At 57.2% G+C, this 20,724-nt stretch overlaps 4 protein-coding genes across 4 annotated transcripts; 2 read left to right on the forward strand and 2 right to left on the reverse strand.

Moving 5' to 3' along the window:
* Positions 1-1,580: 1,580 nt before the first annotated feature.
* Positions 1,581-7,063, forward strand: MFIFM68171_04543 (uncharacterized protein; the record flags this gene model as incomplete). The annotated part of the gene is made up of 3 exons (XM_071059963.1): positions 1,581-2,187; positions 2,251-5,280; positions 5,343-7,063. The coding sequence occupies 3 exons, from the start codon at positions 1,581-1,583 to the stop codon at positions 7,061-7,063; spliced, it is 5,358 nt and encodes a 1,785-aa protein (XP_070916064.1).
* Positions 7,064-7,973: 910 nt separating this feature from the next.
* MFIFM68171_04544 (uncharacterized protein) lies at positions 7,974-10,342 on the forward strand (the record flags this gene model as incomplete). Its single annotated transcript, XM_071059964.1, has 7 exons — positions 7,974-8,458; positions 8,539-8,702; positions 8,760-8,912; positions 8,960-9,177; positions 9,234-9,266; positions 9,324-9,454; positions 9,508-10,342. 7 exons carry the CDS (start codon positions 7,974-7,976, stop codon positions 10,340-10,342), a joined length of 2,019 nt encoding a protein of 672 aa, XP_070916065.1.
* A 4,670-nt stretch (positions 10,343-15,012) lies between these two features.
* On the reverse strand, positions 15,013-18,039 carry MFIFM68171_04545 (uncharacterized protein; the record flags this gene model as incomplete). Its single annotated transcript, XM_071059965.1, has 1 exon — positions 15,013-18,039. The coding sequence occupies one exon, from the start codon at positions 18,037-18,039 to the stop codon at positions 15,013-15,015; it is 3,027 nt and encodes a 1,008-aa protein (XP_070916066.1).
* Positions 18,040-19,040: 1,001 nt separating this feature from the next.
* On the reverse strand, positions 19,041-20,430 carry MFIFM68171_04546 (uncharacterized protein; the record flags this gene model as incomplete). Its single annotated transcript, XM_071059966.1, has 4 exons — positions 19,041-19,815; positions 19,891-20,014; positions 20,090-20,216; positions 20,278-20,430. 4 exons carry the CDS (start codon positions 20,428-20,430, stop codon positions 19,041-19,043), a joined length of 1,179 nt encoding a protein of 392 aa, XP_070916067.1.
* Positions 20,431-20,724: the final 294 nt, after the last annotated feature.

A 20,724-nucleotide genomic window follows, 5' to 3' on the forward strand; every position in this document is an offset into this window, starting at 1 on the left:
TGTACACACGGTATGGGCGTGGTGGAGGGGAGGGGGGCGGGCACGACGACGCAAATGTCGCGGGAAGCTGAAAATTACAGTAAATGCATCCATCGGGAGTTAGCTTTGGAGTGTGAGGACTTTAATGACATCAAATTCTAGAAGTAGTGGACCTTCGGTTATTACCTGATTCGATCTCAGGAAGGTTGCCAGCTAAATTCAGGGGCTGGGCTGCTAGCGGGGTGCTCATCTCGACGTTGGCCGATGGTCGCCGGCGGCCAATGTTGGCCAGTATGTGCGGCATGTATATCATATGCTCGAATGTGTATGTAGTGCACGGCGTATGTACGTGATTATTCTGGAACATGCGATGAAGAAAACGGCAACACCAGAACTAGTCACCATTAGGATGTTTCGCACCTGTTTGGCTGGGCAGCTGCTTTTCGGGGTTTTGCCAAGGAGACAGGGGCTTCTTCACGTGCTGTTGGCCTTTCTGCTGCAGCGGATGCAGATCCAAACATCTGGCGCCTGTGTCCCTCGTGGTAATGTACCTTTCCTACCTACCACTGTGACAAAGTTCTCAAGGGGGAAAAAAAAAAAAAAAAAACCATGGCAGCCCTGAAAGGAGAAAGAGAGCGAGATCCAATGAAACAAACGTGCTTTCTCGATCGAAGCTAGTGGTTGTTTCCGTGATTCGCTTGCGTCCGCGCTGCAGGCCCGCGGGGGAAAAGCAGCACGCTGGGATCTGAGCAGCAGGCCGTGCACAGGCTGCCGCATGGCCCCCTGTCTACGTTCAACCAGGCCCGTTTCAGATCACAGACCCCCCCCCCCCCCTTTCGGCCAATTCCCCTTGCTTATCGATTCTGCGATTCTGCAATTGTGGCATCGTCGCCGAGCAGGGTGTCCTCTAGCATCGCATTCGTTAGGTTGATTATTGCTCCGCCGGTCCAGAACCCTACAAACATCCCGGAGGTGTTCCGCGGGGGCCTGCACGCCATTCTTTTCCCACTGAAGTTCGAAACAGACATTCCCTTTGTCGCGAGTTATTCACGAAGCACTTTGCACGCACCGTGCGAGAACACCAGACACAAGCCGTTGGCGGTTTTCGTCGACCCGGCCCAACGCGCGAGCCAGAGCGAGACGGCGCCTTGTCAACTCAACTCTGCCAACTTGACAGCCTGTCAACCCGTCAACCCACCAACCTGCCCGACGATCGCACCGCTCACTATCCGGAATAGCTGCAGCCCGCGTATGTCAGGGTTCCCGTCGACTTTGCGCTATGCCGCAGAACCTTAGCGAGTGCTCTCATCCAGTCCTCATGCTAAACAATTCCCGATTTATGCACAGAAGCACACCCCCCGGCCTTGCGACTTGCTGCATCCAGACCCCGGCTACTTCCCCCGAGAACATGATGCGATGCGCCCTGGGCCTGAGACATCGAGTCCATTGACGGCAATATCACACGCCCCAAGAATCGGCCCACATCTCCAACGCATTGATTGACGGCTATCTGTACCGGCTCTGTCCAGAAACCAAACACTGGCGGCTCACTGCCCGCCGCAAAGAGAAGCGGCTGCTGTTTCACACGTCCCGCCGACACCATGTCTTCCTACGACAAGTCCCGCGCCTCCGCCAGCGGGAAGGCCTCGTCATTCTTCCACCGATCCAAGAACAAGGCCGACAAGAAAAACGCGGGCGATGACGGTCGCCACTTGGCCGCCAACAACGACAACACCTCGGGCTCTGTAAGCTCGCGCACCTCGCGCCACCAAAGAGAATCCTCAGTCATATCCATCGACCGCCCCAGCTCAGCCGAGTCTGGGATCAACATGATGGCCGGTGTCATGACAACAATTCCATACGAAAGCGTCAGCGCCGACCACCGCTCGCCCCTCCCCGTCGATTACCTCCCGCAAGGCGATCAGATGCCAGTCCGAAGAGAGCCATTGCCGCACCAGCTGAACAAGGCTACTAGCGACTTCCACCAGTATCCCAGTTTTGACCATGTCTCGACTCCCTACCTCTCCGGGCCGCGCCCGCCACCCGGCGCGTACAACATCACGATGGCCTCCACCGGCCGCCAGGCCCAGTACCAGCAGTGGGGTCCGCCCAGGGACAGCAGCTTGGCCGGCTCCCATAGTTCGCGGTACAACTCTTACATGACCTCCGCGGGGCGCAGTTCAGCCGATAACTTGAGCGTCTTGTCAGGTAATGCAGCATCCTACTTTGAGCAAAGCGCGGCCCATTGCTCACCAAGACCAGCACAAGCAGCAACTCCCAGTGCGCCGTCCCCGACCTCGTCCTACCTTTCTCCCCACTCCCCCCGGGATGGGCACCGCTTAACGAAATTCCCCTCCGGATATCAGACGAGCGAGGGGTTCCAGTTGCCGAAGCCCGATGATGACGGCGTGATTGAGCAGATGTTCCTGGCGTTGATGCAGAAGCGGGGCTGGCACAACCTTCCAGACCAGGCCAAGCGCCAGATGGTGGCGTATCCCGCACAAAAGAAATGGACCCTGATCTACCAGGACGCCCTTACCGAGTGGCAGGGCGAGCAGAAGCGCCGGAACACCGCCAAGGTTGGTCAATACAGCAATGTCGACCTTAGCCAGCTCCCGGACGAGGAGGGCAGCCCGGAGTGGTACGTACGCAAGGTCATGGAGAACTCTCTCGACACAAAGGGCTTTGGAAGCTTGGAGGTCAACTTGCGTACGCAGCAGATCGGTTGGGTCAAGCGCTTCATCGAATGCCAGGGCCAGGTAGCCCTGACCAATGTCCTCATGAAGCTCAACCGTCGAGGCGCCATGGGCCAGGCACAGGACGCGGGCAAGGGGGACAAGAACCTGGACCGCGAGTACGATATCGTCAAGTGTCTCAAGGCCCTGATGAACAACAAGTTCGGGGCAGATGACGCTCTGGCCCACCAGCAGGTCCTTGTGGCGCTGGCGACGTGCCTTATCTCGCCTCGGCTCACGACTCGGAAGCTCGTCAGCGAAGTCTTGACCTTCCTATGCCACTGGTCGGATGGTAAGGGGCATGTCAAGGTCATCGAGGCCATGGATGTTGCCAAGAACCAGCAGGGCGAGAACGGGCGCTTCGACGCCTGGATGCGCCTAGTCGAAGTCACGGTCGATGGCCGAGGGAAGATGGGCAGTCTGGTCGGTGCGAGCGACGAAGTGCGCAGCGGCGGCATCGGCATGGAGAACCTGCTAATGGAATACGCTGTTGCGACGCTCATCCTGATCAACATGTTGATCGATGCCCCGGAAAAGGACCTCCAGCTGCGCGTTCATATCAGGGCGCAGTTCACAGCATGCGGCATCAAGCGGATTTTGACCAAGATGGAGTCCTTCCAATACGAGCTTATCGACAAGCAGATCGAGCGGTTCCGGACCAACGAGGCCATCGACTATGAGGATATGCTGGAGCGGGAGAATAGCAGTATCAAGGATAGCGTGGACGGCGAAGTCAGAGACCTGAACGATCCGGTCCAGATCGTGGATGCGATCCAGCAGCGTCTGAAAGGAAGTAAGACACAGGACTACTTCATATCGGCGCTGCAACATCTGCTCCTGATAAGGGACAACGATGGCGAGGAACGCCTCCGTATGTTCCAGCTAGTCGACTCGATGCTCAGCTACGTGGCAATGGACCGGCGGTTGCCGGACATGGACCTCAAGCAAAGCCTCAACTTCACCGTCCAGAGCTTACTCGATAAACTGCACACCGACTCGGAGGCTCGCCAGGCCTTCGATGAGGCGACCGAGTCGCGGCAGATCGCCGAGGCTGCGATGGCTGAGAGGGATGAGCTTAGGGAGAAGTTGGCGTTGGGCGCTGACGGGCTTGTTGCCAAGCTTCAAAAGCAGATCGACGAGCAGGCAAGGTTCATAGAAGCGCAACGGCGGCTGACTGAGGGGCTGAAGTCTGAGCTGGAAAGTATGCAGACGCTCAGGGCAAAGGAAGCCCAGCGGTATGAGCTGGAGACGCGAGAGCTGTACCTTATGCTTCGCGACGCCCAAGACGTGGCCGCCTCGAATGCTGCCAAAGGCAGCAAGCTGGGTGACGAAGATCCAGCGCGTATGCAGGGTATCCTGGATCGGGAGAAGCTCATGGAGCGCCTCCAGATGCAGCTCGAGCGGCAAAAGACCGTATACAAGCTGGAAGGCAGGGTCTGGGGCGAGGCCATCGGCCCATCAGACAGGCTGCGAGCCTTGCGCGAGGAAATGGATGGGTTCGGAGATTCAGGCCTCAGTGCCGGCGCTCCGCCTAGGGACTTCACCAACAGCATGCTTGGTAGTGTCCAAAGATCGACTCGCATCCCAAGAAAGCCAGTCAGTTCCCGTATCGAACAAGCCGACGATATCTTGGAAGAGGAAGCCGAAGATACCGTCGAGGATGATGAGGGCATCGTCTACGAGAAGCCTCGGTTGGTTGAGATCAAGCGGCCCGTCATGGATCCTAAACAAGCCGCCGGTATGTTCAACGAACTACAAGACAAGGTTAAGAGATTCGACGCGAGCGATTCGGAAGGAGAAGGCGTTACAACCGGCCCATCACATCCGAGCCTGGAATCGCAGTTCCCCGTCACTCCCAGCGACACCGAGCCTCCCAAGATCAAAGTTACCGACACCAGTCCCCGTGTACCCGCTCCAACAACCGCGGGCGGGCCCCCACCCCCTCCTCCGCCTCCACCATTACCGGGATACATCCCTGGTGCCCCGCCCCCTGTGGCCCCCTCGGCTCCCGGCCAAGTCCCAGGCGGCCCTCCTCCACCCCCTCCACCACCGCCTCCTCCTCTGCCTGGCAAGCTCCCGGGTGCCCCGCCTCCGGCTACGGGCGGACCTCCGCCGCCTCCGCCGCCACCACCGCCTCCGATGCCCGGCAAACTTTCCGGTGCACCTCCGCCGCCCCCTCCGCCCCCTCCTTTGCCCGGCGCCAAAGGCATGCCGCCGCCTCCGCCCCCGCCAATGCCCGGACCGGGTGCAATGTCAGGTCACTTCTTATCCAGGCAACAGGATTTCACCCAGGCACCGTCCCTCGGCCTGTCCATTGCTCGACCTAAGAAGAAGCTCAAGGCTCTCCACTGGGAGAAAGTCGACTCCCCGGTTGCCACCCACTGGGCTGCGCACACGCCATCGGCAGAGGAGAGAGAGGAGAAGTATCTAGAGCTTAGTCGGAAGGGTATCCTTGACGAGGTGGAAAAGCTGTTCATGGCAAAGGAGATCAAGCAGATCGGCCAAGGGACAGCCAAGAAGGACGACAAGAAGCAGATCATCTCGAACGATCTGCGGAAAGCCTTCGGTAAGCCCCTCGCCGCACAGCCAAAGGTCAAGATGACAAGACAAGTACTAATCCTTGAGCAGAAATTGCCCTTGCCAAATATTCGCAGTATTCCGTTGAAAAGGTCGTACAGATGATTATTCACTGTGACAAGGAAGTACTCGACAACCCCGTGGTTATGGATTTCTTGCAGAAGGAGGAGATCTGCAATATCCCTGATAACACAGCCAAGCTCATGGCGCCGTATAGCAAGGACTGGACAGGCCCCGAAGCCAACAAAGAAAACCGGGAACAAGACCCGTCCGAGCTCACCAGGCAGGACCAAATCTATCTACAGACGGCGTTTGAGCTGCATCACTACTGGAAGAGCAGGATGCGGGCGCTCGCATTGACGCGCAGCTTCGAGGCCGACTATGATGAGATCACGGAGAAGATGCGTCAGGTTGTCAACGTATCCGAGTCGCTTCGGGATTCGGTCTCGTTGATGAACATTCTCGGCCTTATTTTGGATATCGGCAACTACATGAACGATGCGAACAAACAGGCCCGCGGCTTCAAGCTCTCTTCACTTGCGAGGCTGGGCATGGTCAAGGACGACAAGAACCAGTCCACGCTGGCCGATCTCGTGGAGCGCATCGTCCGCCACCAGTATCCGGAATGGGGTAACTTCGCCGACGATATTGCCGGTGTCTTGACGGCTCAAAAAATCAACATTGAGCAACTGCAGGCGGACGCAAAGAAGTACATTGACAACGTCCGCAACGTACAGATGTCGCTTGATTCAGGCAACCTGGCCGACCCCAAGAAATTCCACCCGCAGGATCGCGTGGCGCAGGTCGTGCAGCGCTGCATGAAGGACGCGCGCCGGAAAGCAGAGCAAATGCAGGTGTACCTGGAGGAAATGGTACGCACATACAACGATATTATGGCCTTTTACGGCGAAGACCCTACCGACGAGAACGCGCGGCGCGACTTCTTCTCCAAACTGGCGCTGTTCATCACCGATTGGAAGAAATCGCACACCAAGAACGTGCAGCTCGAAGAGCAGAGAAGGAAGAACGAGGCGTCGATGAAGCGCAAGAACGCGCTCAAGGCGGCCCAGGCCACCGAGGGCATGCCCGTCAGCCCGACGAGCACGGGCGCCATGGATAGCCTGCTCGAGAAGCTGCGCGCCGCAGCGCCCCAGGCGAGAGATCAGAGAGATAGGCGTCGGCGCGCCCGGCTCAAGGACCGCCATCAGGTACGCATTGCGTCAGGGCAGAAGATGCCCGATCTCGGCTCGGAGGCGTCGACACAGGGCCAGGCCCAGAGCGAGGCCGGCGGGTTGCAGCTTGATCAGAACCCCGGGTCCGAGGTTACCGATGAGGATGGGAAGACGTCCAAGACGGACTTGTTGAGCCCGACTGCTGCAAAAGATGCTGATGCTGCCGCCGCCGCCGCCGCCGCTGCTGGTGCCGGCGGGGAGGAAGACGATGTCGCACAGCGGGCGGCGTTGCTATTGCAGGGCATGCGCAGCGGCGCGGACGGGACGGACGATCCGGCGGATGCCGAGAAGCGGGAGAATTTGAGGAGATCGAGGCGGCAGACGGCGGACGAGGAAAGACGGATGAGGAGGCGGAGGAGGGAGATGGCGCAGTCGAGCGCTAGCAATGGAGATGTGAGCGGCAAGGAGGATGGCCCTGGTGGTGGTGGTGCAGAAGTGCCGCCTACGCCGAGTGCCGAGGAGTTTGCAGCTGCTGTGGCGGCCGCGGGGGTCGAGGCGGTGTCACCAACCGCCGGAGAGAATGTGAATGGGGCAAGTTGATGATGTTGTGCGCTGTTGGGGTCCTGGTCGTCGTCGTCTGTCGCGTTGGCTGTGGGAGTTAAGGAGAAGTATACCCAGAGCATATAAAGTACGTAATGTCTACTTGGACTCCGTTTGACTGGATCAATGGTGCCGCTGCAGGTGCTCTGGGAGTGAGGAAAGAGGAGTACATAGTTTTTTGACTAGCGTGTCTGTTTGGAGGGAGGTTACTATGTAGTGACGGAAGGATACAGTTGTTAGGAGGCGGTCTTAGCCATAAGTTTAACCTTGTCAGTGGACACTCCTCCAATCTGAAAGCTGAGCATACCTCGCGCGGATATTTACATATGAGGATGCACAATGCTGGTCCCAATTGACGTTCTCGGAAGGATTCTAGACGTGTTCCAAACCTGTCCCGCTTGTCCTACCCTTTGTTCGGCCTGTCAGGGGTTGACCTATGTGTGAGGGGCAAACGACGGTCCTGGGTCCATTGCCAAGGAGGGACTCACCGTCTTGTGGATCGTCACCTACATGATGATTGCACGCGGGGGGGGCATCGGCTGAGTAGCTTTAGCGGCTCTCCAACCATGCTGCAATTAGCCGCGAGCATCATTTCCCCTCCCCTGCATGGTGAGGGGAGACGAGCCCCAGGAGGAATAGTTAACCCCTCATCCAAGGCGATATCTTCCAGCCCGCCGGCTCCACCATGTGGTGCGAGTTCGGGTTGATGGTCCCCGCGAGACGGGGAATTAGGGGATTGGCTGTGAGTATGGACTATGGCTATATCAAAGCGTTGTTTCTGATTATCATCCCGCCTGTCCGTTCTCATGTCCGCTTCATGATATAATCTCTCTCAACTTACTTCCCACTGTCCATTGAAGTGCATCGTGACCTGCCCAAGTAGTACTAGAATCCAGCACTTACATCCACCATGGCCGAACCCATCAAAAACGGCCTCGTCCTCGGTTACGCCTCGCCGAGGCACCCCTTCTCAACCGTCCGCCTCACGGACCGCGCGTCGGTGCAGGAGCTCCTCGGCACCCTGCTGGACCCCCTCGAGCCCTTCTTCTCCCCGCTCAAGGCGCGCGTGCGCTGCCCGGGAGCGACGGCGGTGCGCTTCGACCAGACGGCTTCCGAGGTCGAGGGCATCTGCCGCCCACTCTGGGGCCTGGCGTGTCTGCTGGCCGGCGGCGGGAGCTATCGCGGCACGCAGTGGTGGATCGACGGCATCCGCGCGGGGACAGACCCCGAGGGGCCGGAGTACTGGGGCTATCCGAGAGACAATGACCAGCGCATGGTCGAGATGTGCCCGCTGGGCTTCGCGCTCGCAGTGGCGCCGCAGATTTGGGAGGGGTTAAATAGCCAGGAGCGGCGCAATGTAGAGGCGTGGTTGGGAAATTCGATTAATGAGAAGAAGTAAGTCTCCAGTCATGGACCTAAACCCATGATTAGCGTGTAAGACGACTCTGGGTAGAAACTAATCGGTGACGGAACAGCATGCCGAATACAAATTGGCTCTGGTTCCGGGTCTTTGCGAACCTGGGGCTGAAGAAGAACGGCGGCAAGTTTTCGCAGGAGAGGTTAGACGCTGATATTGAGCATCTCAATACCTTTTACCGCGGGGATGGATGGTCGAATGATGGGCCGGAGGAGATCCATCGTCAGTTTGCCCCTTTAACCCTCTGTAGGTGTCACTGTGGTTGACCTTAGGACGCAGAGATGGACTACTACTCGTCAAGCTTTGCCATTCACTTCCTCCAGCTACTCTATGCCAAGCTGGCTGGGGAGGATGAACCAGCCCGCGCGACAGAGTTCAAGAAGCGGGCTCAGATGGCGGCGCTCGATCTGGCGCACTACTACGATGAAGATGGTAAGGGAATCTCCCAGTTGGAAATGGGCGAGAGCTGACTCCTCCAGGGAGAGCCATTCCCTTTGGCCGCAGCGTGGGCTACCGCTTCGCCATGGTCTCGTTCTGGGGCGCTCTTGCATATGCCGACATCGAGCTGCCGGCCCCCCTGACTTGGGGCATGGTCAAGGGCATCGTTATGCGCCATCTGAGATGGTGGCAGACACAGCACGACATGTGGAGCTCAAGCGGCACCCTGACGATCGGGTACTCGTACCCGAACATGTATGTAAGTAGAAGTCCCATTACAAGAACCTCATGAAAAATATCTCACAACAGCAATAGATGGCCGAGAATTACAACAGCCCGGGGAGCCCGGTAAGTCTTGCCTCTTACATATGCAGGTTTTCCTGAATGTCACTTACATCTCTCCAGTACTGGGCCTGCTTGGCCTTCATCTGCCTCGCCGTGCCTGAGACGCACCCGTTCTGGACCTCCACGGAGGAAAACCACTGGGATGTGATCCCTAAGATCAAGCCTCTCAAGCACCCAGGCCACATAATGAGGTACCTGCTCCCCTCCTCAGTATCATCATTCCCTCTAACAAGAAGAAATTTAGCAACCTCGGAGGGCACTGCATGCTCCTTTCCTCAGGACAAGCCTGCTCCTACCCCATGAAAGGCACCCACGCCAAGTACGGCGCCTTCGCCTACTCTTCAGCATACGCCTACTCCGTGCCACCCGGTCTATACACCCTCGAGCAATACGCGCTGGCCTCGCAGCTGGGCCTCTCCGACGACGGCGGCGAATTCTGGAAAGCCCGGCGCCTCTCCAAATCCACCCTAGAAACCCGCTCGGACGACGAAACCCCGGTCCTCGTATCCCTCTGGTCCCCCTTCCCAGACGTGCACATCAAGACGTACCTCGTCCCACCCACCCCATCCCACCCCAACTGGCATATCCGCGCACACCGAATTCACGCGCAGGGACGCGAGGTCATGACGGCCGACGGCAGCTTCGCCATCTGCAACGAGCGCCGCGCCGACAGGCGCTACCTGGACTACCCGTACGACCCGGTCCGGTGCGAGGGCACCTCGCCCAAGCTGATCGGCAACTACGACCTGGCGACGCCCGAGGGGTGGGCGAGCGGCAGAGAGGGGTCGTTCGCCGTGTCCAAGGCCGGGGCGGTGGGGATCCGGGCGCTCGAGGAGCGCGACGCCGGGCGGACGGCCATGCTGGTCAACGCGGACCCCAACTCGAACCTGGTGGAGAGCAGGACGACGATTCCGACGCTGCAGGGGACGGTGAAGAAGGGCGAGACGGTCTGGTACGTGACGGGGATTTACGCGAAGCCGAGTGGGGATGGGGTGAGGAAGGAGGAGTATCTGAGCGGGTGGGACAAGGCGCCTGAGGTCCCCGGTTGGTTGAGGGAGGAGATTGCCGGGGAGAAGTGAGGGGATGATGGTGGTGTCGACGCGGCAGGTATCATGTTTTGTGGTTTTCTATCATTTTTTTTTTTCCCCATGGGAATAATGCGAACGAGATGAATATGCGGAAATTATATGCCCTCTTGGCTCAAGTCGTTGAACGAGCCCTGTATGTTTGTATGCAGTGCCAATGCCCGTTTTGTTGAAAAACCCGAATCTGATTCCCCTATTTCCTTCAACCTCCTCCTCTTCGACGGCCAACAAGCCCAACAATCCGACATCAGGGCTGGGGTACCACAGGGCTCATCCTTATCCCCTATTCTCTTTATCCTCTATATAGCCTCGCTGTATAATGTTTTGAAGGAAAAACACCCTAAAATCGGCTTAGTGGGCTTTGCCGATGATACGAATCCCCTGGCCTTTGGAAAGAGCCCAAAGATCAACTGCTGGCAACTAGAGAGAGCCTGGACTACCTACGTACGGTAGGCGAAGGCCCATAGTATGGAATTCAGCCCGGCTAAGAGCGAAGCTGAATCGAAGAAATCCCCAAGCAAGTCAATTTAGATATCTACGTCTAACCGCCAACTGAAAAACCACTTGAAGTCCATTGCATCAACTCGCCCCTTCTCACATACATATCTCCTCCCCACTTTCACAATTCGTAGTTCCTCAGACAATTCGCGGCAAAGATATTGCTGGTGCCATCGGTGTGAATTCTGAGCGTACCCCGGGCGTCTTGTTTCGCTGAGAAACCTCTGAACTGCGTAGTCAACTGGAAGTTGCTCTCCGGGAGGAAGGCTCTTTATATGTTCCATGAAATTACTCAACTTCTCTTCTGTGGGCGGCCAAACTCCGTTCTTTGGCTTGTGTTCTTTGTTCCTCTTCCTCTATGTGCCTTCTCCAGCACCGCTCGCAGAACGAAGTGAAGTCGTATGATCGTGTACCCTTCCGGTCATAAGTCAGTTTTGCAGACTGATGCACAGTGGAGTTGGTTTTGCAGATGTCGTAGAGAGGATTCCTTCTGATTTCCCTGCATTCGCTGCAATCGCAAGGGCCGCCAAAGTCGCAGCTGCTACTATATATTGCATTGGCGTGAAACGACCTGGCAATGATGTTGGGTCGGTGTATGACCGTAGGCGTCTTGTCTCGCTGGAGTACTGATGGAGTAGCCCAGCTCCCCGCGAAAAAAAACGGATGCTTTCTCTTGTTCCCGTAGTGGCAGTTGAAACGCTCCACGCCTTGCAATGGCTCTGCCACCACTTCCAACACCCCTTCGGAGTAACAAGTGAGCCATCGAAGATTCGGGGGGTTGCTCGAAGGAAGGCCGCTGTTCTAAAGGGTGTTAAAGGGTGGCAAGCAGCCACTTTCAGAGATGCTTTCTGGAGATGGCACCTCGGAGGGACGCAGATGAGATCCTTCGCGAAGCCTGGAAGGACCCAAACGTGGTGATGGATGGCGCTGTGCGCGATGCTGAGACTTGGAGCTACGAACTCCCAGCTTGAGTGGACTGGTGATCGCGAGCTGGTACGAGCAGGCACCGCGACAGCAACTGGTCGCGTGGACCTGGAGGGGTACGCGGCAACACTGGTGAGGAGCTCCATGTTGCCCGCAAATAAACCTCAGAATACCACAGCCAAACGATTGGGAATGTCCAACCAGTCATGGCGGCAAACATGGAAGAGCGCTCGCCATTGGCAGCAGCCACACCAATCGGCGCATCATGAACTAACTGCATAGAAAGAGAAAGAATCCTCAGCATTAGAATAGACACCTCAGGCAACAGCGTACAATGCACGTCTTCTCTTTCCTCTTTCCCAAATCTCTCTTTTCTAAACCAATCATCCCCTTAAAGCCAGGTAAAAGCTCAAAGGTGGCCGACAATATGATCTTTTGCAAAGCTTGTCAGCGCGACTTCAAAACCGAGACTAGCCTTTTGCAACACCGTCGGACGTCGAGACGGCACGTTGATGACTGCCTCCGATGCGACAAACAATTCACATCCGCGTCGGCGAGAGAGCAGCATAGGCGTAGTTCACGCAACCATTACATCTGCTACCCGTGCGATTCTGATTTCTCTTCCCAAGATGATCTAGACCAGCACGATATAGCTGAGCATAATATGTGCGAAACGTGTCGGTTGTATTTTGGGTTTCCATCCAGCTTAAAAAATGCATGCTCACTCAGTCCAAACCGATATATGTGCAACCGGGTCAGCAGCTAATTAATATCTGGGCAGCACCTAACGACTCATGCTAAACGGGACATTGGATCTCCTGGCTGCTTCACGCCCAACGATGACGCATCGTTCCAAGATGAATTTTCCCGCCTCGCGTTATCCCAGAAATGAGTCCCTGGTTCCCGGCAATACTCTCAGCAACGTACTATTGCGATGCGCGTGGAATTGAAGTCGCATTACTTTTCTCCATCGCAACCGCTAGGCGATGCACAAGGAACTCACCAAAGAAGACAAACTCAAGTGTTATCAAGACCTATGCTGCAAAGTCGGTTTACCTCCGGGCGAGTCTGTTACAGAATGCCGGGCGCGCCTGAAGAACACGTATATCAATATTGTGGATCTGATTTACGCGCGACGGACGGGCACCCAGGTCAAGGTATGGGATGATTTTGAGGCGTTCCGCAACTGCACGCTTCAAGATGAGCACAGAATTGATAGGAACGAGGCAAAGAAGGATGGGGGATACCTGGCATCTCTGCTGCAGCACCTCTATAACCCGCGGAGAAAGGGAAGAAGAGGTGAGAAAACGAATGGCTTCAGCTCCAAAGTGGCTTCAGGGCGGGTGATCAAGAAAAGCCAAGAATAAACTGTGCTTTGTATGTTCATACATAGGGTGCGCAAGATTGGGCTTAATGCGCAGAAGATCGGGCTTTTAATCTCGGCATAATGGACGAAAACCGGGTTCGACCGGCGCAAACCCACTTCATGGAAAAGCCGCCGAGACCGAGGAGGAGATGGCTAAGACGGGCTTGGGCAGTTAACAAAGCCGTACCCATGTGGCCGGCAGCGGTGGACAAAAACTTGGTCACCTTCGGCGCAGGTCCCGACTATGAGCGTGCCGACACGTCAGGTCGAGTTGCCTCACGCGGATCGTGACCGATCGGTCGTAGTCGCGGTACCCGCTTGTATCAGCAAGCCTCAAGGCACCAGCACCCTAATACGTAATTTTTGACCTCGCTGGGGCACTCCGGAATAGTCTACGACCTACGCGGAAGGCAACACGAGTTCAATCTGGACGGCCACGGCTTTACCGTCTGGCACCAGGAGTTCGTGCTCGATGCTCACTATTGACGAAGAATTAAATATGGGGTACATACCTTACGTTCCTGGAAAGGTTTCTATAAAGTAAGCACGGGGAAGAGCGTGAAGTGATTTGGAATGAATGCTGCTACCCACGTACGATCTAAAGCGAGAATCATGAAGAAACGATGCTGATAGCGTGGCGACGTATAAAGGTCCTAGGCAGCACCGCGCAGCCCATTGAAAAGGTTGTAATCCTTCTCAGGCACCGGGCACGCCCAGATCTTGAGCACCATCACCCTCTTGCATCTCTAAACAAGGATCCTGAACCTGTTTATCTACCTACCTTTACCTAGTCATACTTGGTAATACCACCCCCCCCCCCCCCCCCCCCAGCATGGGAGTTTGATATGAGAACTGGGAGAGTCAGGCTTGCGCTCTATTTATCTTATCGGAGGTATAGGTATTCTTGCATGAGATGGAGCTGATGCCGTTTGATCGTGGTCGATGTTTCCTGGTGGACTGAGCTAGGTGAAGATATCATGACAGTGGCCTAGGGATCACGTGCCCTCAGACGTAGATTTTCTGTCGTAGTACGATACTATGCCTGCTACATCGTTATACCTATGGAACCATACCGAGCAATAAAGCTAAAGACATAATCACTACTCCAGGCAATCGAGTCTATCATAGCGAAGATCAATACAGAGCTTATTTACAGCACTTGGGTAGATTATAACTACTAGCTAGAGCAGAACCTACTCTATAGCTACCACTAGGTTATGGCCGCCAGTCGTAACGGAGCTTTGGATACGGCTAAGCAGGGAATCCGAGCGGTTAGAGTAAATCCGAGCCCCCTATAGTCAGATGAGACGGCAACATCATAATGACATACTACCAACGTAAGGCAGTATTACATTAGAATAATAACGCCTTTTCTTTTTCCATACTATTCATTATCCAGTTTATCACAATGGGTTTACTTTCTGACAGCAGCTAGATGGAGCATTCTGCTAACGTTTTTAATTTCTGTATTAATACGCAATTGCCACACACACAACGAAGTGGGGCAGCTCTGCGTTTCCATCACAGTAACCTTGGCTTGGGCGGGATACGGGAGGAGAACGAACGACAATCTACCTAGGTCCTTCTAACATGGCGCTCTCGAAAGCGCGGGATTGATGTTGCCAACAGTACTCTACAAACTTGAAAGCCGAAGCAGATCGGCTTTGAACGAAAACAAAAACACCCTCCACCGAATCTTACCTCTGGTTTTTTTTGCGTGCCTCGTCCAACACAGCCTCCAGATTCCAGTTCGCATCAAGGTAGAACCCCCTGAACGGCCGGGCAGCTTTGTTCGCCGCCAGCAGGACACAAATGCTGTCCACTACCTTAACCAAGGAACGTTAGACAAGACGCCGCTGCTCATGGCCTCTTGCATCTATAAACCGCGAGCTTCCAGTGCCAACCGCAACGTGGCAGCGAACCCAACGACGTGCTCAGGCCCAACCATGGTGTAGTGCCCGCCACCAACTTTATGCAGGCGCGGATCCGTCCGGCAGAAATCTTGCCACTGACTCAGCTGCAACCGCACCCACTCGTCCCGCGACGATGCCACAGCCCGCAGTGGCTCCGCGTGGAAGACGTCGAGCACCCCCACGTTGCCCGCGGGCTCGTAGTCGACCGCCATGCTCTGCAGACCGTACGCGACGTCGGCCCACCGCAGAAGCGCGGCCTCGTTCAGCCCGAGTTCCTCTAGGCGTTCTGCGTCGGCGAGACCCAGGACGTGTCTAAGCGCCACGGCGCGCGGCGCTTTGTGGTAGACTGTCTTGTCCTCGACTATGCCGTCGACAACCGCGTCGTCGATGAGGCCGAGAAACTGTCCTAGGTGCAGCAGGCACATGTTCCAGGTGAGTTGACGCATGCGGTACTTGATATGTGGCGGGAGGTTGAAGCTGCCTAGAAAGCCGACCGTTTCCCCAGCGCTCTCGATTTTCTTCGCCATCTCAAACGCGAGCATGGCGCCGAAGCTGTAGCCAGCGATGGCATACGGCCCCTGTGGTTGCCGGTGTCGGATCGCTGCCACGTATGTTTCCACTGCCTCAGCAATGCAGGTGAAGTTCTGCTGGCCGGGCTCGAAGCCCCGCGCCCGAAGCGCGTATATCGGTCTGTCATCCTCCTTCATGTGCTGGGCCAGGCCGACGAAGACGAGCACCTCGCCTACGCCGGGGTGGACGAGCCAGAGAGGCGTCTTGGTGCCGGCCGACCGAAGGACAACAACGGGGTCGTATTCCCAATCTTTCCCTTTCGGCTCGTCCACATCTGTCCGCCTGACATCCCTATTGGGTGACAGGCGTGTCGGGTCTGGCTTGTCTTCATCCAGTGCGACCGCCAGCGACCGTACGGTAGGGTTCTTCATCAAGAGGATGGTTGCCACTGTTGTACCCAGGCGGCTGCTGATGCGGTGCTTCAGCCGGATCAGATCCATGGACGTAAAGCCCAGCTCAAAAATGGACGTGCAGACGCCGACAGATTTTGGATCTAGTCCCTTCGTCTCGGCGACGTCTTGCCGGAGGAGCTCTTCCTCCTCAGTCGTGGGTGTATCTGCCGATTCCTGCTGCATTTGTAACTTGACGGCCCCGACCGCCTGGCGGTGGTACGCGGCATCCTCGTCAAACACGCCCGCTTCGAACATCGTCCGCATCTTGGCACCCGAGATCTTGCCCAGCGCGCTCGTGGGCAGCAGAGACAGGGAGGACTCGCGTACCACAAAGATGAACGGCCGGCCCGCCGTGCTCACCATCGCGCACGCCTCTACCACGCGGCTGTCGATGTCGGCCATGTCCTCGGCCGCAAGGGGCCACTTTTGCGGTAAGTACGCGACGGTGATCTGCTCGGTAGCGGCCTCGGGCCCGCGGGAAGGAAAGGCGACGACCCGGTTGACGCGTGTTCCTCGCAGCGCCGTCTCGAGCGCCACCTGCACGTCGGCCGTGACAATCTTGACGCCGTTGACGTTAATAACGTCCTTGGCGCGTCCAGTTAGGCCCAGATTGCCCTCGGTGTCGATGATGGCCCTGTCACCGGTGCGGAACCAGCCGTCGCCCGACGCAAACGCCTCGGCCGTCGCCGCCGGGTTCCGGTAGTAGCCATCAAAAACGACCGCGCCGCGCACCTCGAGATCGCCCGGCTCGCCCGGCGCGCTGCTGCCCACGATGCGCATCTCGATGCCCGGTATACAGCGGCCCAGGGACGCCACAGCCCGGCCATGCCTCGCGTCATAAGCCGGGCAGTCCATGTTATAGATGGAGCCCGCGCACGTCTCGGTCATGCCAAAGCCCGGCTGGACGACGGTGGGAGGAGCACCATACCGGCCGAGGAGGGCAGCCGTGGCTATGCATGTCTTGATATCGTTGGCCTCGCCGCCCGAGATGAGCGCGGCCAGGTTGGACAGGTCCCACGAGGATGTAGGAAGTGGATCCGCGGCAACGAGTTTGGCGAGGAAGAAGTTGGGCGCGAACGTACGGGAAACACGGTGTCGACTAAGCAGGTCTAAGAACAGCTGCGGTGATGCGACGACGTCAGCGGCATGCACGTGTACTTGGTCGAGGCCCAGCCAGAGCGCAGGGAGGTGTGTCTCAACCAGAGCGGCAACGTGGTCTAGGCCAATCCAGTTAAGAAAGGCGCCGCCGGCTGGCAGTGCACGCATCGATATCTTGCCCGCTACAGCGGCGAGCATCTGAGCGTGCCTCAGTCGCACGGCCTTCGCGTTGCCCGTGCTGCCCGACGTCAACATAAGGGCGGCCAGCTGGCCAGGGTCGGGGGTGTAGGCCGCATCGACCTCCGTACAGTGGCGGGGATCTCCGTTCGGGGCTTTCTCCGTCTCGATCCCTACATCCAGTGACTCGAGCGTATAGAGCTTCAACGAGTGTCTGCCGTTTTCAAATAGCGGCAGAGAAGCCGCGCGGGTGATACAGATTGGCGACTCGAGCAGTTGCGAGAGCCCCTGGAGATGTTTATTGCGATGCTCCTCGACATTGCTCAGGGGTGAGGACATAACCGGAACACCATGCGCGAAGAGGACTGTCCAGAACCACAGGATAGCGTCCCAGTGATCATCCAGGTGGAGCAGCACCGGCCTCCCGCGGCCGAAACCCTCCAGGGCTCTGAGTTTACGACTGTTGCGCTTGGCCTCGGCGTATAGCGTGCCGTAGGATACTTGCTTCGGCTGCGAAGATGCGTTACTCCCCAGGGGGTAGAAGAGCAGGTGTCTCGCGGGGACCGACTCGGCCCGCGCCCGTAGAACATCTTGAAGGCACTTCCAAGTCGGCTCGTCGGGATTATGAGCCCTCGAACGCTTGGCGTTGCCCTCTACGTGATGTTCAGATGAGCGCTTTTTCTGCTCTTTCCACTGTTTCCGAAGGGCGATGGTGGAGAACAGATCTGGTAGGAGCTTGAAAAGATTCATCATTGTGGTTGCGCTCTGCCGTGGCACCAAGAACGATGGAGATCAGCAAATCGGTACCTTGGTTTCGGGAGAGGACGGTGAATGAGACAAATCCATTTTAGATTATAGGGCGGTAATCTCTACATGTACTCCTCCTTAGTAAGTAAGTCTGTGCTATGCGTCATCTTTGGGATTAGCGACCGAGTTCAAGCTTCAAAGATGCTTCCCGGCCGCTATCCCTGAATCCTACGGAGACATGGAACCCCGAGGTTGCACGGTGGCTGCCAAACTCCTCGCCCCTTACCGGGCGAAAACAGGACGAGGAAGAGCGGCCGTCGAAAAACTCGTTACGGTTTGACCAACCCCGTGGATCCTAACGCAGTTAGGACCTAAGGGTCGTGTTCTCCCAAGTACCGATACAGCCACCTCCCTGTCGGCCCCATAAGGTCGATTATATCTCGGTACCGCAGGGGACTTGTTTATTCTGGGCCGCGGACTCAACCTATTGGGGGCCGTTACGCCTGAAAGGAGGTGCGGGCTAAGGTGTAGTAGATACAACGGTAATGTGATGGTGGCTGGTCGGCATAAGCGGATCAAGCTGCGGCAACGGTTCGTGTAATCTGCACGAAGCGCATACCACAGTAAGCCGCATCGACTGCGCCCGAACGGTCTGGCGAGAGATCTCCACCCAGTCGATTCTGGACACTGAATCGCTGAGCACCGCCGCAGACAAGCATCGGCATCTAACTCGGGAATCACACGGATACAAATTGCGAGCCTGCTCGGTTGTATGCCGAGCCGGCGGTCCACCCTCCACGTCCAGAAAGGGTAGGTAAACGATGGGCGCCATTGGTCAGACAGCACAGCCAACCCGAAACGCTCGAGGCGGATCAGAAACGGCCGGCCCAGAATGTGTGTTTGTCCACTGGGACGTTCAATTTTCCCACTAACAAACGGCAAGGCAGACTAAGGGTACCAGGGAAATTTGAAAAATACAACACAAACAATGCCCACCCCCTTTACATTCAGGCGGCGCTGTCGGAACGCGGCAAGCGCAAGTCCATGACAGTCTCATTCTCCAGCGCGTTATACGTGTAAGTGCGGACGAGCTCAAGCCCGGCGTCCTTGGCGAGGGCGCGCCACTCGGCCTCTGTGCGCTCCATGCTCGCGAAGGCACCCAGCATGGTCAGGTCGATGGAGGCGGCGATGAAGCCGACGCCCGTGTCGGGCAGCACCGTCTCGTCCACCAAGAGGATCGAGTCGGGCGCCATGGCCTCGCGGATCCGCTCAAACAGCAGCTTGACCCGGTGCGGCGGGTGGTTGTGCGGGACGCCGCGCATGAAGTAGAACTTGGCGCCCTTGACCGGCTGCGGCTGGAACATGTCGTGCGCTATGTTCTCGACGCCGGGCGTGCGGAGCGCCATGGCCACCGTGTCCGGGAGGTCCTGGAGGATGACGCGGCCCGGGATGTCGGGGTACTTCTCACGGAACTGCGCGCACTGGTGGCCGATGCCGCCGCCGACGTTGACAAAGAGGGGCCGCTCCGGGTCCGAGAGGCCGGCCGTCTCCTCGCGCACTGGGTACACGGTCAGCCATGAGAGCTCGACCTGGCGGCGGAGCGCCATGTATTTATGGAAGTGGTCCATCGCGCCCGGCAGCTCGAGCATGAACTCGAAGGGCTGCTTTCGCGTATCCCACCCCATCTGGAACGCCGTATTAGTCTCATCCGTCGGGTTCTGATAGCCGTTCTGCTTCAGGAATTCGGCAGTGGCCTGGTACTGCTTGCTGACGAGATCGTAGCTGTGCAGAGAATGCATGTTAGTCGATAGGGGCCATTTTGGTCAGCGTAGGTGCTGGTGCCGGCCTTGGACGTACTAGTGTCTCATAGCAGCCACGCAGACCTCTTCCGTGAGGTTCCGCGTGACGTTTGTGGCCTCATATCGGTGCGGGCCGACCTCGCGGGCGACATTGATGGTGTTGTAGTAGCGCAGAATCCGCTCTTGAGACGGGCAATCAACGTTACTAAACTACAATTCCATGAATCGATGTGGAAAAGATGACCGGCCGTACGTACTCATCAGCGCTGGATCGGCACCCGTCTCTTTGGCGACCTCCTCGGCTGTCTTGGCACCGCTGGTCCCGGCCAGGACCTTGAAGATACCCAGGTCGAGGCCGACCTTGATCATGGCCGTCTCGAGTTCCTGACTCGTGGTATAAGCCCTATGCCGCCTGCGGAACATGCTGCGTCTAACGGGGACTCACAATGTGTCCATATCTGTGTATCGTGCCGACCGTGTCTTCCAATGAGTCGGCCATCCGACGCAGGGCGACAATGAGGTTTCGGCGGGTGGCCCTGTCGGCGGTTGTGGCCAACTGTGCGAGGGCCGATTCATCGAATGTCACTGTTGCTGCCATGGCTGCTGCTGAAGAAGGGGGCGATCTCGACGGACTGTTTGTATGGTCTAGATGACGCAGCCAGTATATTTATTCGACAACCGATGCGGTTCCCAAGGTGACGCTCCGTATGGGTCAGCAGACGGCGGCCGCTTGCCAGTCCTCGGCCCCCCGGAATGTCCTCTCTTTTCGTCTGCATGACCGCCGCTCCTCAGCATTGTCCGAGGTAAAGACAGCAGGCTAATACCGAGATCTTTTGTCCTACGCGACGTTGCAACGGCCATTGGCCCAGAACCGTCTGCCCGTTACCACGGT

This window comes from Madurella fahalii (assembly GCF_045866475.1).
Source record: "Madurella fahalii IFM 68171 DNA, scaffold_2, whole genome shotgun sequence".
NCBI lineage: Eukaryota > Fungi > Ascomycota > Sordariomycetes > Sordariales > Madurella > Madurella fahalii.